Raw genomic sequence first — 17,716 nt, 5'->3', positions numbered from 1 at the left:
CAGCTTGAATCAGTTCAGTGTTGATTCAGTTCAGTAACGATATGGCAAAATTCATGAATTATGAAAAAAATGTATTCAGTATGAAGCAGCTCTACAGAAGACTATAGTGTCATTATTCAGCTCAGTTCAGTTCGAGTTTTGTTCTCATCCAAAAGTCTCTGTGCCATGAAATCGATGATATTACTGAATATTAAGTGTCTTTTAGAGCCCAACCAAGCAAGCCAAAGGCGACTGTGACAAGGAACTCAAACTCCCATCAGTCCACAGAAATGGAAGGGAAAAAGAGAAAAAAAACATGGGAGAAACCTTAGCAATGAGAATTATGAATAATTTGGTGGAAATACTGTAGATATACATTTAAACAGGCACCGAAACCATATTTAAAATGTCCTAGAGAATTAAGGTGAGCACCTTTGGACATTTCTCAGAACTGTATAATTATGCCTTGTAAAACACTCGCAAAACACTAGCCACACACAAATGCTTCAGAAAATCTACAAGTCTAGTTTTATGTATCCTTATGACCACTTACAACCTCTGTTAAGGTTAAGACTTAATGCAAACAACTCATTATGATTGGCTAATCCCACATACCAATGTAGCTTTCAATTCGCCAGTGCAGACCAAGTTTGATTGTCTACCTAGTATTTTGTATTCTTACTTTAGAAGATCAACAACAACATCTTTTGTTCCATAATATTACCAATTTGAAATTCCTAAAATAAAAGAGAAGTTTTGTATTGTTTAGTGTTTTTTTTTTTTGAAGATGTTTTTAAGATGTCTCACGTGTGCATGGAGCTCTTTCTCTCACACAGTGCTTGAGGCTATATTGTTCCTTTTAGACAGTGAGCTGACGGGGGGAGAGGTCAGTCACAGAGGTCTTATGGTACAAATGAAGAACCGTTTATAGCAGTGGAGCTGTGGATCAGGCACAGTTTGAGTCTAGATGATCTGTGACCCTCAGTCTTTTCCTGGGGAAGAGGGAATGGATGGATGATATTGTAGTGTCCTTAAAGCTGCTGTGAGGAGTTTGAAGTAAGACTGTAGTATTATCTATAGTTATCTAATCTCTCCTCTCTTCTCCTCCTCCTGCCTTTTTTTCTGTTTTTCTCCCCTTCTCCTCCTATTTGGTCTTCTATTCTGCTTTTTGCTCTCTTCCATTGTTTTTTCCTCTTAAAAGCCTATCCACTTCTTTCCCCCCCCCCCCCCCCCCCCTTGTCTTTCCTTTCCTGTTTCTTCCTTTCTGGACTCTTCTCCTTTCTCCTATTATCTCTTCTCCTTCTCTCCTATTATCTCTTCTCCTCCTTTCTTGTCTCCTCTATTGTTTCCCTCCCCTATTTGTTTGTTCTCCTCTCCAGCTTTTGCCTCTTGTCTGATCTTCTCCTCTGCTCTCTTGTTCTTGTCTCCTCCTCAGCTTTCTTATATTTTCAGTTTTTCTACTCTGCTTTCTCCTTTTGTGACTCCACCCCTTCTTATCTGGTCTTATCTCCTCCTCTCTTTTTTGTTTCTTCTCATCTCCTTTCTGTTCTCCTTATTTCTTCTGTCCTTTCCTTCTGCTTGCTCCTTTCCTCCTATGCTCTATTCTGTTTGCCTTTTCTCCTTTCTGGTCACCTTCTCTGTTGCCTTGTCCTTCCTTCTCATTTCCTCTCCTCCTCGTAGTGTCGTCTGCCTTCTCCTTTCTTCCGTTCTGTTTGCCCCTCCTTTTTTCCGGTGCCTTCTGGTCTCCTCTTCCACCTCCATGTGTCCTTGCCTATTCTCTTAGTCTGTCTTTTCTCATTTCTCCTTTCTCCTGTCTTCCCGTCTTCAATCCTCCTGTTCTGCCGTGTCCTCCCTCCTCTCTTCCTGCATCATCTCTGCTCTTCCCTGTGTCCGGCGACGGAGGGCAGGGGAGCAGACGTATGTGTCCTCTCTGCTCTCACTAACATTGTTTATCATCCACCCAATCCAGCATGGAGCTGAATATCTGATGAGGGAGAGAGAGGGGCATGGAGGAGGATTGGTGTGCTGTAAATCAGTTAGTCTGTAAATGAGATGAGGGTGAAGGAGAAACAGTCTGAACTGAGGAGAGCACGAGGAGAATCTGGAACATAGACTGACATTGTGATATAACGCACACACTAAACTCTCTCTGATCTATTGTGTCCTCGCAGTAGGTGCACACTCAAATGAAACCCTTTGACGGAGCTCCTTCAGTCATTTGAAATTCCTCTTTCTTCTTAAAAACACACACGCACATGTGTCAGACACAGTATTCCTGCTCCTAACAATCATTGCACATTGATAATATGAGCCTGATTAAAGCGTTTTGCCTGAAGACCCTTGATAATCTCTCTCTGTCTCGTTCCCTCTCATGCTTTATTCTCTCACTGTTCTCATTCTGGCTTTAAGACTCTCCTGGGCCTCAAAAGGATTATCGTGCCTTCTCCAAACAGGAAATGCATGCACAAAGAGCCCCTCATGCCTCAAACCTCTGGTTCTTATGGCATCTCAACATACTCGAGAAGATTGAGTTGTTTGGTTATGACTGAGTTTTTGTTGTTGACGTTTTCCTCCCAAACTTTCTAACTTACTACAGCCAAAGTACCTTTTCTGTGCTATTATGTTGTGTCTTAAGGGGACAGTTCCCCAAAGAATCTAAATTGTCAGCTTCGACACCCCATTTCATTCCAAACCTGTATGACTGACCATTTTTCTGTGCAACATAAAATATTTTTTGGTTCCCAGCATTCTTCAAAGCATCATATTTTCTGTTCTGCTAAAGAAAGTCATATAGGTTTCAAATGCATAATGTTAAGTATATGTTGACAGAATCTGTTCATTTTTGAGTAAACTACTAAACCACACTAGTTTCCTTGTTTTTCCATCTGTAAGATGGTCATAAGCTGACTCATCCACATGATAAAACCTTTTGTATGTCCTGCACAAGGATTCGGTTTAAATCTCTGAAACCAATGATGTTCCTTAAAGCATCCATTAAAAAAAAAAAATTATTAACCTTGAAGAGGTATTGTGTCCTTCTGTCATTTAAGAGATGTAATCGACTTTATCTTTTATAAGCGTCCTGTGTCTGTACGTAATGTCTCTCTGTCTCTCTCTCTCTCTCTCTCTCTCTGTCTCTCTGTCTCTCTGTCTCTCTGTCTCTCTGTCTCCTGCAGTTTTGGACATGGCGCGTCACGTCCCCCTGTATCGGGCTCTGTTGGAGTTGCTGAGGGCCATCTCCACCTGCACCAGCCTGGTTCCTCTGCTCTTGCCGCTATCAGGAGACGCTGCAGAGGAAGAGGATGAAGAAAACACTGAGTGTCAGACATCTGTTGGCATGTTATTGGCCAAGATGAAGACCTGTGTGGACACCTATACCAACCGCCTCAGGTGCGCTCTTCCTCTTAGACACACACACACATTGTCCACCGTCGGTCACACTAATAGAGGACAGACAGAGTGACTGCTGATGGATGGAAGCCTGCCCTGTGACACTCTCTGACCTGCATGGAAAAACCTTATACACACAAGATGTAACCTGATGCTGCAGACACAAGTCAAAACCAGTGTTTCAGCAGAGGAGTAACGCACAGTGATAAATGACTGCTAGATCAGCCCTCAAAAAGCCATATATGATGAATTAGATTTTTTTAGCAATGTATTGTTTATCAGAAATACTATTTTTTCCTTTTTCTTTTTTTTTTTGTATTATTGAAATATATTGTATTAATATTATTTACAAATGATGAAAAATACTTGAATTATTAATTTAAATTAAAAAATAAATATGTATTCTTTACTTTTGATAAATTGATAAATACATTTTCTTTTTGAAGATTATTAAGTTTTAATATATTTTACGTCCCAATATAAGGCTTCAATATAAGCCTAATTAGTTTTACCTGTTTTTATCATCCTCCAGGTAAAGATTGTGAGTCTGCTTGCTTCAGGTAGTAACACAGATAGATATGTAGAGTAGTGAGAGACTGTGATTTGTTATCAGCTGTCTGTATTTAATAATGACTTAGTCTTTATGGCTAGCGAGATGTTAATGGCGTTGGCCTGTTAGTCACAGGGCGAAGCAACGAGCTTGGCTCTGTCCCAAGTTTCCTTTGAATGATGGGGCCATCTTAATTATTGTCCCTATGTGTCACCTACAAGTAAAGGACATTTCTGACATGTCCCCTTTCTCATTTGTCTGTCCCTTTAATTTTCTCTCCTCCTGCTTAATGAAAGATGCATGTTGTGAGAGTGTATGCTTAGCCACAAGACAGCTGGACGTTGGTTTAATTTGGAGACAAGTCACAATCTGCTGCTCATTTGATGCATTCAGTGCATACTAGCACCTCTCCGGATGAGAGCGTTGGGACATGAGAGGCTGAGATGTTCTTGAGGACATGCATTTGGTTTTTCTCTGTCATTGTTGTGGTCATTGAAAAATGAAACATTTCACATGTTCAAATGCATGCAAACACAAAATAAAAACTCCTAATTAATTTGTTGGCGTCTATAGAAATGTGATTTCTGATTATTCTTTGTCCACCTTAGGTCGAAGAAAGACAAAAGTAAAGGGGTGATGAAGACGGAGACATCTGATCCTGAGCCAGAAGGCCTCACCCTGCTAGTTCCCGACATCCAGAAGACCGCAGAGATCGTTTATGCTGCCTCCACAAACCTACGACAGGCCAACCAGGGTGAGAACATCCACCTCAATCTGCTGTTTCCAAAAATGCTTTCATTAGGGACGGATTATTTAAATGATAATGGAGCGGTTCCATATTTATTTGATTAGAATGTTTAACAAATTGTTATTCAATGAATTTAGAAACATCAACTCATTTTTCAGAATTACGTTTTAGAGTAATGGGAACATTATTAGCTTCTTTATCATAGTCAGCCTTTTGTCTGTATTCTAGATTTATGTTCATTCTCTTAAAAAAAAAAGTTTCCTTATCAACATTGATAATAAGCTATTTTTCTTGAGCACCAAATCAGTACGTTAGAGTGATTTCAGCTTTTTCACCACTGGAATAAATTAGATTTTAAAAAAAAAAAGTGTATATATATATATATATATATATATATATATATATATATATATATATATATATATATATATATATATATATATAAATTCTAACGTTTAATTCTAAGAATATTTCTTGATATTATTTTTACTGCATTTTTGATTAAAGAAATGCAGATTGTGATCGTACCAATGCCAAACTTTTGACCTGTAGTTCATGTTTACAAAACTAATTTAAAATGCAAAAGTGTAATTGTGTATAAAAGTTTTTCAAAACTCCCAAAAAATGTCCAAACGAATCATTTCATAATGTTTATATAAAATGAAATGATCATACCCGTGAAATTTTCTGCGTCATTTGAAGCACATTTCACACTAAAGCCCCCTGTGCAAACACTTTTCATGCTCTGAGTCTCTGTAGGGCATTATTTCTTAGCTACTTGAGACTTGAAACAGAGCAGAAGCGAAAGCAGGACAGTGCTGGATGTATAGTGGACAGTCAGGAGAGGGATGGTGTGTGTTTCACATGCTGAAAACACTCCCTGATTGTCTGAGGGACTCGAGGGACATGGAGTGACTGTTTGCTCTGACAAAATAAGCCAAAGAGAAACGGCTCTCCAGCACAGAGCCGTGCCAAAGCCTGATCGTTTTCTCCAAAGAGTTTTAAATGGAGGGTCAGCTTTACTGGGCAGTTTTGTTTGTCAGGCTAGACTTAATATATGTCTTGCTAATTAGTCATAGCCAGGGTGTATTTTCAGACAGGATGTTGTGTGATCAATGTTTAGTCCCTCTATGCTGACCTCAGAAAAACCAGTGTGACCGTGGCATTGCTAATCCTGGGATTCAAAGCTCTTGAGATAAGTCCCATCCGTTTATTAACACTTACAAACTATGGCCCTCTGAGGTCCTCTAGAGCAAAGCTAAGGGAAATATAGACCTTTGAGCATTAGCATGAACTCTTGTGCTCCTGAGGAGGTAAGGTTTGGATATATCTGGAACGTCCAGGGTTATGTCGGAGAACCACATCAGCACATCCACATACTGTATAGTAACCATCACCCTCCCTTGGGTATCTTATACTCTCTTTCTCTCCATGATGAGTGAATGAGAGGGGCGTTTAATATGGTCAGGCGGATCAATGCCACTGTCACTGTCCATCCACATGATAAAAGCAGTAAGACATTACACTTACCACCCTGTTTAACTACTTAATTAGTACCCTGTCTGTTTTTTTTTTTTTTCTAAATAAGTTCCAGTGGCAGTGCAGTCAGGATGTCTGATTGGTTGAAAGTGGAGTCCTGTAGTAAAATATTGATACTGGCATCAATATTGTGTTCTAATGTGATGAGGAGAGAGTAAATGGAGCTATCAGTGTTGGTGGGATTTTATGTGGCTCGTATCCAAAGCATTAACTGTTATCAGCCCTGTTAAGCGCAAAGGTAATTTGATTGGCTGTCATGGTGCATGTGTGAGCAGGGAGGGACACGTCTGCACACTGCAGAATGGGCGGAAATCCCATAAAGCTCCTAAATATAGGGGAGTTTAATTGTGTTGTAGCTCTAACGGTCTAATATGTCTCACCGGAGTGGTGACGGTCTGCTGCTGTCGTTGTCATTAGTCTGAGGCTCTCTCGATAACAATCTGAATCGAGAGAACCGAAATGCAGCCACTCATTTGAGTAACAAGTTACAACACGACTTTTTGTGCTTCGTCTCATTTATCAAAGTAACAAATTTGCAGTCAAATGCATCTCAATGGGAGTCTTTAATTATCAAGTCAGAAAAATTTGCCGTTTAAGCCCAGTTTTTTTTTTTTTCTTAGCAGTATGGTTCTTTTACTGATAGCAGAGCTACATACAGGCATTCCGGTTACTTTGGCTTCTGGTGAGGCTGTGTTGGTTTGTCAGAGATGAGAGGATGGAAGATGTGACCTAGTCAAACACACCCTTAGGCCACTGTGAAACAAACATGAACACACTCTTAAGGTTTTTTTTTTAATGTGTCGTCTTTTCCTTTTTTTTTTTTTTTTTTTAGAGAGGAAGATGGCTGAAAGCTCTAAGAAGGCAGCAGTAAGACCCAAACCGCTGTCCATCTTGCGCTCAATGGAGGAGAAATTTACAGCGGCCATGAAGAAGCTACAGTTCGGTGAGTCCTGAACTACATGTCTCTGCTAGTGCTTGACCCATTTAAGTTTTTACTGGATGAAAGGAATAATAATAATAATTTAAATATATGATATTTTACTCTCAAGTTCATTGATTTAAACAGTTTAATGACCATTTTAAATAAAACATTTCACAAAACTGTAAATGTTTTATCAATGTGCATTATATTGGTTATCGCCCAATATTCACATTTTTTTAAATACATTTTTTTTTTTATTAGATTGCTTTGCCATGATCTAGCACTCACTTGTGAATGATTCTTTAAAATTATAAAATTTAGCAACACTTTGAATAATATATAACAGTATTGTATTTTTAAATAGCCATTTTTGTTTTTTTGCCATAACATTATAATTGTCTCAATTATTACTGGCCAGAATAATCTAATTATCAGCTAGAATTTTAGTATTGGTTGCTTCAGTATTTTCCACAATATTTAAGAATGTTTCCACATTTTAAGTATGTTTATGGTTATTGAATGTTAGTTAATGGTCACATGACAAATTATTCTAGAATAAATCTCAAAAAATATATTTTTGGTAAGTGTTTTCAATTGTTATTTGTTTTAAAATTATTTAGTTAATTATTAGCGAGTCCCAGTTTGGGAAACCCTGGTCTAAACTTAATCTTCCATATTTTCTGCTTTTGTGCCACATACATAATTTGAATGAATGGATAGAAATTGCCGTTTTTCCTTTCAGCTGCTTTTGTTTTCTTTAAGTATGCCAAATATTTGGAGGGGCACAATACATATGAACTGAAATGGGGAGAATTGTGTTATCTTGCTGGAAGAATAGCTTTCCTGGTTGTCATTTCTCATCTGTCTTCGCTCTGATTGATGGCAAGAGTTTTGTTCTGCCAAAAGTGATTTAGCCCGTCCTCAGACGAATGAGGAAATCTCACCTGACGTGACTGTAAACAGGTTTGCAAAGGCCCACACAGAGCAGATCCTTCAGAATACACAGTAGGGCTTATATGATGAAATGTTTATTTTTAAGTGAATCTGAGGCTTTGTCAGGCTGATTGTATTTCATTGTGACTGCTGATAACTAACTGTCTGTGTGTCTTCTCCTCCACAGACACGTTTGAGATGGTGTGTGAGGATGAGGACTCTAAGCTGGTGTTTAAGGTGAACTACCATTACCTGTCTCAGGTGAAGAACGCCAGCGACGCCAACAGTGCCGCTCGTGCTCGACGATTAGCACAGGAGGCTGTCACGCTCTCCACCTCCCTCCCTCTCTCCTCGTCCTCCAGCGTGTTCGTTCGCTGCGATGAAGAGCGTCTCGACATCATGAAGGTATGACCCCTCCACCAAAAAAACCTCAGAGACATAAGCATCTTAAATTGGGATTAGAACACAAATATGGTGTTCATATAGACAATAGACATTATATATCTATTTTTTTAATGTATCATTCATAAAAAACGATATAGCTGATATCTCAGTGCTGAATATGAGAACAGCCCATGATTGTCTCAAGCCTTGCTGTTTACTGTGGGTCAACATGAATCTTTCGATCTCTGCTGTATGACAAAACGACTGCAGAGAATCCCAGGAGTCCCTTGCCTGTCTTGCTGTTCGGTGGTCTCTAACACACACATGAGTGCACAAACTCTTCCTAATGACATTTGAGATGTGCTTTTGACTCTCTGAGTTTGTAAATGTCAGTGTGTCTGGCTTGAGCTTTATGTCCCGGGCAGGCCAGACCACAGGCGGAGCCCCAGACAGACTGGTCACTCGCTGCTCAGTCTGCTTACACTGACCCTTAACAGGGATTTTTATCTTCCTCCTCGCTTCATACAGGCTTAATGGACATAAGTAGTCAACTGAGCTTTCCAGATTTAACCTATGCCGAGTGTGCGAGCACAGCTTTGTGTGTGTGTTTAATGTTGCGTTTGAATGGTCATGTCAAAACAGTCTTAACGCCTAAATGCAGCTCTACTGCCTGCAGTGGAGAGAGATTCACTTTATGGCATTTATGGCATTACAGTCCTCCAATCTTCCTCTCTCTCGCTTCTTCTGTGTGTGGTTTACTTGCGTGTATCAGTAAAACTTCGCCTATAGACCTGGTTTAGACATTCTAAACAATCCAGTGCTGTTCAACACAGTGTTTTTGTCCCTTTGAATGAATGGAGGGTCGGTTTCTTTTAATGGCTTTTTTTCTTGGTTTTTGTCTCAGGTGTTGATAACAGGGCCCGCAGACACACCATATGCCAATGGCTGTTTCGAATTTGACGTCTATTTTCCTCAAGATTACCCAAACTCCCCTCCTCTGGTTAATCTGGAGACCACCGGCGGCCACAGTGTCCGATTCAATCCGAACCTCTACAACGATGGCAAGGTTAGTGTCTCTGTTTTTTTAGACCGATTGGGGTTTTTCAGTGGCTGATGCAAATGCGTATTTTCTGGACAATAAGACGCACTTTTTTTTATAGTTTGGCTGGTCCTTCGACTTCTAGTCAGGTGTGACTTATTTATCAAAGTTAAGTTGACAAGAACCAAGAGAAATTAACCCAGAGAAAACAATACCATCTACAGCCACGAAAGGGAAACATAGATCGCCCTCTCGTGGCTGTAGACGGTAATGTTTTCTCTTGGTTCTAAATAAATGCGACTTATAGTCCAGTGCGACTTATGTTTTTTTCCTCGTCATGACGTATTTTTGGACTGATGCGTCTTACAGTCGGAAAAATATGGTACTGATAATTAGACAGTAGGTTAGAATATTTTTTACAAGTATTTTTATTGTATTTATATTATTTTGTTTTTACTCTTTATATTATTTTGTTTCTGTTCTCAGAAATTGTCAAATATTGGCCAATGGATAAAAAAATTATTTTATTTATACGTTTATATGACTTGTGGTTTAATTTAATTGTTATATGTTTTAGTTTTTTAGTTTTTTTTTTTCTTCGTAATCCTAATCTCTTGGTACTGTCTGTAATTCTTTCTGTAACAATCAGGTGTGTTTAAGTATCCTGAACACCTGGCACGGCCGTCCCGAGGAGAAATGGAACCCTCAGACCTCTAGCTTTCTACAGGTGAGCCGAATCCCATCAGTTTGCAGGTTTTTATTTTAATTTTTTTCTTTTTTATATGATCCTCTATCATTATCACACTCATTAGGCATTAAGGATCTTCTGATCGATTAATGCCGATTGCACAAATGCAGATGGTTCTTTCCGGTATATCTGAAGCAGTGAACTACCAGAAATGACCTCCTCTCATTTCATCACTTTTAGAGAATATTTAGTCATATCATCATCACCTGCATATCGACCATTGAGCTTTTACAACATTCTCATCCTGGTTTCCCTCCAGTAATTATCTTCGCACATCTCAACCCCTTCTCCTCCCTCTCTCCATCATACTTCTCTGAATAATAGGCAGGGGAGCTGTTTCCTTCTGTAATATTGATCTGATCAGGCTCTGCTCCTCTCTCTCCTCACACTCGTGCTCATGTACTGCTGCCAGCAGTTCATAGAAATGTCTCCATTGATTAGTGCTACAGTTAGCTTCCAGCTGATCAATAAATGGAAATCAGGAACAGGGCCACAGTAGTGCTGTGGTCATTGAGAGCCGGTGTGCTCTTCACCTCTTCCACTTGATCCGTGTGTCATTCCTCCGAGGCGTTCTAAAACGTGTCTGTGTGTGTGTTTGTGTTTTAGGTGCTGGTGTCAATCCAGTCTCTGATTCTGGTGGCTGAGCCATACTTCAATGAACCAGGTTACGAGCGTTCCCGGGGCACGCCGAGTGGAACGCAGAGCTCCAGAGAGTATGACGGAAACATTCGGCAGGCCACTGTCAAGTGGGCCATGCTAGAACAGATCCGCAACCCTTCACCCTGCTTTAAAGAGGTTAGATATCATCCATAACATATATGGAGTGACCCCAAAATGTAGTTAGAGGAAAAAAAAATTTTTACTGACCCCAAACTTTTTAAGGGCAGTGTATATATTTAATATATTAATAATTTAATATATGCCTCTGGTGATTTTTTTGTCCTCTGTTAGCTGCACAATCTGTTATCCTATTTTACTTATTTTTATTTTTCACTTTCAGATAGATAATGTTTCTCTCCACCCCTCTTCTCCCCTCTTTGTTTTTGATATCCTTTTGTTTTTGATATGGCCCGCACTAGCATATAACAATCATCCATACACTCTGTGAAAAGAGAAGAGGGGGTGATGGGCGGCATGAATCTGAATATAAATGAGTGAAGATTGAGTGAGTTATGGAATGGGGTATACGAATTATGAATGCTATGAAATGATCCAAATATGTGCACTCATCTAATTACCAGACCTACTCCCAAATCCATGATCAGACCAAAAGCATGCATTAAACTCTAGGTATCTGGGTCATGCATGTGTATTTGTGAGTGTTCACCTCTGAAGACTCAAATTTGTGTCAAATATCGGAAGCTTTTCATTTAGAAGAAACCAGATAGGACCACCTGGCGTCACAAGTCACACTGGCATTGTCGGTCAAAGTCATCTTAAATCTAGTATGGGCATTTCAGCTGGTATTTGTGAGTTTGATGTCATGCCCCAGGCGGTTATGAGGCTGGAACATTACCTCTGTGGACACTAAACTGGCTGTTGCTACATCAACCAGAGCATTGTTCAGAGAGATAAAGGACTGTGAGAACTCATACTCGCTGATGAATTATGTATTGATGCAGACAGAATCTGCATAATTATGCAGAATTATAGTTGGTGAATATATAATAAATCCAGTCCAAACAGTTAAGGATGTATAAAATGTACAGACGCTGTGTGTAGACTGTCTCTCGTCCCCTCAGACATTTGCTTTCACACCGGTGATGTCATCTGGATGGAGGTATACGTTGGTTTTGTCGGACGCAACTGAAGCAGAATCTTAAATAGCTTCACATTTGAACATCTGTACTAAAACTAGTCAGCTGCCTACTCCCTACAAAGTCAGCATCCTTACTGAAATAACACCTCTCACAGTTGATTCTGATAGTTTAGAGTTTGCCATCAGCTTGTTGCAGGCAGGTACACAGATTTTTTTTTATATTTAGTAGTTTTTTGTTTTTGTTTTTCAAAATTATTGATTATATTATTTTTAGTAATTTATCAAAATCATTTTTGTGTTTAATTATTTTTCTTGCTTCATCTACTATTAGATTTACATGGAACAGCATCTTTGACTGTAGTACCTCCACACAGATTCACATATGCGATTTAATAATCAGCAGGACACGTAGCTATCTCACGCTCTCACGCACGCACACACACACACACACACAGCCAGTCACGCAGGGTAGTAAATGGTGGGCTGTTGACGTCAAAAGAGGGAGGAAACACACACACACACACACACACACACACACTTGCTCCTGCACAACAGCCTTACTTTAGCTATGCTCATGTTCATTTTCTTTTAAATGGCGTTTCTGTTCCTATCCCTTTTTCATTTCTCTCCATCTCTCGCTCTCACTTTTCAGTATTATTACCGATGTTCCTTTGGGAACTGAATGAATATGAAACACATGCAGCATTCTGGGAGAGGCTGTAACAGTCACATGTCTGGTGACCTTTGTGTGTTTGGGAGAAAGATAGATTTATGAAGGATGGATGAAGCGAGACGGCAAATGAGAGTGATATAAGGCCGGTGAGGTTGAGCTCTGAGCCAGAGAGTGATGTGTAGTGGCCGCGGGGGTTTCCATGGCAACACTGGCAAGACCATCGATCACAAGCACTCATTCCTGAACCCTTCATCTGCACCCGGTCTTTCCCCCCAGACGTTTGAGCCATGCAACGGCTCGCTTTTACAAGCAGGCTAAAGAGCATCTTAATCGTGTGTGTGTGTGTGTGTTAGGGAAGACACAACAGGTCGATATTCCAGAAGCAGTTTGTAAGAGCATTTTCCTCAAGAGGCATTTATTTAGTTGGCATGTAACACTTTTAAAAAAATTTTTAAAACCAAGTAAAAAAAACAAAAAAAAAGTGCCAGCCATTGATGCCATAATGTATGTTTTAGATCAGATGACATTTTGCTAACTGTAGTTTACAAATTAGATTTCCAATCATTTATATTTTTATGTTTTATTGTTTTTAGAATGCACAAACAAAACTTCAGTTTTTGTAAAAAAGATGACATCTTTATTCTCAAAGTATTCAGAATTTATTCCCGTAACACTAACTTTGTTCAGTGTACATTGCAAAATGATTGTAACATTAGAACTTCATTATCAAAACAGTACTTTATCAAAACATCCTTTTGTGCAAAACATAAATTTTTATAACATTATTACTTTATCCCCTAAACTTTACAAATTTGTTTTCATCACATTAACTTAAAAAAAAACATGACTTTATTCTAATAACATTACGACTTTTTTTTCATACATTGATTTTAATCTCATAATGCTATTACTTTATTTTCGCCATTTTGACCTTCAAATTTGACAAAATCTTGCTTTAATGAAAAGCCATGTGATGACATAAATGGGATTTAAATCCTGCCATGATTCAAAACTGAAAATACAGTTCTGAAAGGTTGAAACTAAGTGTTCGAAAACTCAAAATCTTACAAAAAAAAGTTTCGCAAGTTCGAAAAATAAGATTTGCAAGCTTGCAAAATGTAAAAAAAATAAAAATATCTCTGCAAACATTATGTTGTTTTTTGAGATTTCCTTCTTCAGAACTGCAACATTTTTTTACGATGTTGCGCAAAGAATTTTTCAGAGTTTCAAATTTGTCAGTGTTCTCCCACTGTATTAGATTGTTTTCCAGGTTAGAAACCTTGTAAATGGTGATCTGAAAACTGGTGTGCAAATGTGTGAAAACAAGTTTTGAAACTCTGAAAACAGAGCTTTGCAGGCTTGCAAAGTGGTAAAAAAAATTTAATCTCTTCAAACATAATTTTGTTTTTGAGTTTTCCTTCTTCAGAAGTGCAACACTCTTTTTAATGGTGTTGTGCAATCATTTTTTCAGGGTTTCGAATTTGTCACTGTTCTCCCAGTGTATAGTTTGTTTTCAAGATTTGAAACTCTGTAAATAGTGATCTGAAAACCGGTGTGCAAATAGGTGAAAAAAAGTTTTGAAACTCTGAAAACAGAGGTTCGAAAGGGCGAAACTTATTACATTACATTACATTTGCACTCCTATGCAGACTATTTTTTCAGAGCCGAGTTTACAACACCCACTTTGCGGAGATACGCTCACACAGTTGTGAGTTTGCGACTCACGTGATTTGTGGCAGTGTTGTCACGCAGCTCTCTGCTCTGAAACTCTGAAACTCAGACTGAGCGAAAATGAAGCTTCGCAACCTCGTAACTAAAAAAAAAAAGCCTGGAGGGAGGGCCTTCTGCTCTTGGCCAATGCTTTGCTGTCTGCTGACGTACAGTCCAATCACAAGTCGTATTTACCTGAAAGGTGGGATTGACCGACTGCTCCGCCAATGACAAAAGCGCACAGGATACGCAAACAGAGGATGCGCAGATTTCTGGCCACAAGACGGTCCCGGATGGCTTGCGGTCTGGTTCTAAAATAAGGTTACCAACTTGTCGCTGGAATTCACCATACAATTGCCAGTAGCCACTGAGTTTACCACTGATAGTCCGGCGGTGCATCAGTATACACACTTTCCTCACCTGGCGACTCACTTTCCTCACGCATTCCTCATGCATCCAAAATAATATTTAGATATTATATTTAAATATTCAGAAAGGTGTACAGTGTATGTTTTACTTTTATTAAAATACCGCTCAGAGGACGACTACAAAAGCTGCACCCGAGAAGACACGGGTGAGAAAGTTCTCCAGCAGAAAGCCAGCTAATGGTGTGTCTCTTACCGCTCCAGAAAGCGAGTGACAGACCAGCCCGCCACCTGAGCACCGAACACCGATTCTCCTTGCACTCAGCCGGCCGGAGAACAGGATCACGCAGCACCGAGGACGAGCACCGGACACCCCTGGCACCTTTACGAACACAACCACCAATAAATACACCCTCCGGGGCTTTAAACTTTCACCACAGCCTGCCGTGTGATTCTTCAGCCCGCGACTATATATATATATATATATATATATATATATATATATATATATATATATATATATATATATATATATATATATATATATACAGCTTAAAACCGATCTTTTCCAAATGTATTTGAGCCTCTAACTCTAACACTCACTATTCTTAAAAAAAAAAGAATAATATTAAGCTTTCTAATCTTTTGTATTCTATTGGTTTTCTTTTAGTATTAACAAAGGCAAAAAAGACCTCTAACACTAGCTTGCTCTGTAATGTTTTACGTGTAAGCTAACTGAAACTTGTTATAGAAAGTGTATATTTGTTGTTTTTTATTGCTTCCATTGTCCTCACACGCTGTTTGTGACGGATTGAGAGGATGCTTACATTTTGAGTCACCGACAAAAACCCAACAAAAACACGTCCTAAGAGTCCAAAAGCATTCACTTCGCAATGAAGCTTGCAGAATTAATAAATACATTTAGAATGTCCTTATAATTTAAGCCATGAAAAAAAAATGTTTTACATTTTTATATTCATTGAACATTAATTCTTGAGTAGCCAGTAACCAGGTGCCAGTACTACCAGCCCCCACCCCGAAAAAGAAACTGAGTTGAGGAAAGTGAGTCGCCAGGTGAGGAAAGTGTGTATACTGATGCACCGCCGGACTATCAGTGGTAAACTTAGTGGCTGCTGGCAATTGCATGGTGAATTCCAGCGACAAGTTGGTAACCTTATTTTAAATTTTAGGACCGTTTATTTTGCGTATCCTGTGCGCTTTTGTCATTGGCGGAGCGGTCGGTCAATCCCACCTTTCAGGTAAATACGACTTGTGATTGGACTGTACGTCAGCAGACAGCAAAGCATTGGCCAAGAGCAGAAGGCCCTCCCTCCAGGCTTTTTTTTTTTAGTTACGAGGTTGCGAAGCTTCATTTTCGCTCAGTCTGAGTTTCAGAGTTTCAGAGCAGAGAGCTGCGTGACAACACTGCCACAAATCACGTGAGTCGCAAACTCACAACTGTGTGAGCGTATCTCCGCAAAGTGGGTGTTGTAAACTCGGCTCTGAAAAAATAGTCTGCATAGGAGTGCAAATGTAATGTAATGTAATAAGTTTCGCCCTTTCGAACCTCTGTTTTCAGAGTTTCAAAACTTTTTTTCACCTGTTTGCACACCAGTTTTCAGATCACTATTTACAGAGTTTCAAATCTTGAAAACAAACTATACACTGGGAGAACAGTGACAAATTCGAAACCCTGAAAAAATGATTGCACAACACCATTAAAAAGAGTGTTGCACTTCTGAAGAAGGAAAACTCAAAAACAAAATTATGTTTGAAGATATTTAATTTTTTTTACCACTTTGCAAGCCTGCAAAGCTCTGTTTTCAGAGTTTCAAAACTTGTTTTTCACACATTTGCACACCTTTTTTCAGATCACCATTTACAAGGTTTCTAACCTGGAAAACAATCTAAAACAGTGGGAGAACACTGACAAATTTGAAACTCTGAAAAATTCTTTGCGCAACATCGTAAAAAAATGTTGCAGTTCTGAAGAAGGAAATCTCAAAAAACAACATAATGTTTGCAGAGATATTTTTATTTTTTTTACATTTTGCAAGCTTGCAAATCTTATTTTTCGAACTTGCGAAACTTTTTTTTGTAAGATTTTGAGTTTTCGAACACTTCGTTTCAACCTTTCAGAACTGTATTTTCAGTTTTGAATCATGGCAGGATTTAAATCCCATAGACATACAGTAGTTCAGAAGTGTTGCCAGTCAACATATAGTGTGCGCTTTTGTATTTTAACAGTTTTTTGTCCATTTCAAGCATTTTTTGCTGTTTTAAGCTCACCTATGTACCACTTCTGAGGTCTGGGGGAAGCGATTCTGGATGGTGTTAAATCAGGGTGGCATGTTAACACTCCTCACATCTGCTGTTTAGTACACTGTCTGACATGACTACAGGAAACACATTGAGATCTCTAGGAGACTAATCCAAATGAAGAATGAATAAGTGAGTCAGCTCTTGCCTTCGGACAGAGTCGGAGTACTACTAGGAAGTGTGTGTGTGTGTGTGTCTATGTGAGCTGTGAGTTCTAGTTCCTGCCTATGGCCTTTGTTACCGAAAAGGTCACTTAGTTTGTTCATGTTAACATGCACAGACAGGCAATCACTGCTGGTTATCTGTGCAGTGATTGGTCATCTGGTCTTTATGAATCGAATGGGTCAATGCAGTCTCAATCCAAAGATCAGCAGATCATTTTCTGGTGCTACTGAAATTGGATGCAAGGTTTATTGTTGGGTTGTACAGGAAGTGATGCACGAATCGCCTTTTCAAGAACACTGAGAGCGTGTTTTTGTGCACTAACCGTGTGTGTGTGTGTGTGTGCGCAGGTGATCCATCGGCACTTCTATCTGAAGCGAGCGGAGATCATGGCACAGTGCGAAGGCTGGATCTGTGATATTCAGCAGTACAGCAGCGATAAGAGAGTCGGACGAACCATGTCTCATCACGCAGCTGCACTGAAGGTACAGCACTG

General features: G+C 39.3%; 1 protein-coding gene across 9 annotated transcripts in view; it reads left to right on the top strand.

The window, feature by feature from the left end:
* The window catches only part of LOC113113695 (baculoviral IAP repeat-containing protein 6-like), an 81,535-nt gene that overhangs the window by 62,332 nt on the left and 1,487 nt on the right, over window positions 1-17,716 (top strand). For all 9 annotated transcript variants that reach the window (XM_026280098.1, XM_026280096.1, XM_026280099.1 and 6 more), the window contains exons 66-73: window positions 3,156-3,369; window positions 4,528-4,673; window positions 7,039-7,149; window positions 8,249-8,466; window positions 9,350-9,511; window positions 10,134-10,211; window positions 10,839-11,027; window positions 17,571-17,705. In XM_026280098.1, coding sequence (XP_026135883.1) covers window positions 3,156-3,369; window positions 4,528-4,673; window positions 7,039-7,149; window positions 8,249-8,466; window positions 9,350-9,511; window positions 10,134-10,211; window positions 10,839-11,027; window positions 17,571-17,705 — 1,253 coding nt within the window. The remainder of the gene's footprint in view (window positions 1-3,155; window positions 3,370-4,527; window positions 4,674-7,038; window positions 7,150-8,248; window positions 8,467-9,349; window positions 9,512-10,133; window positions 10,212-10,838; window positions 11,028-17,570; window positions 17,706-17,716) is intronic.

This window comes from Carassius auratus, chromosome 14 (genome assembly GCF_003368295.1).
Source record: "Carassius auratus strain Wakin chromosome 14, ASM336829v1, whole genome shotgun sequence".
Lineage (NCBI taxonomy): Eukaryota > Metazoa > Chordata > Actinopteri > Cypriniformes > Cyprinidae > Carassius > Carassius auratus.
Note: the sequence above shows the minus strand (reverse complement) of the source record. Positions and strands in the feature narration are given on the sequence as shown.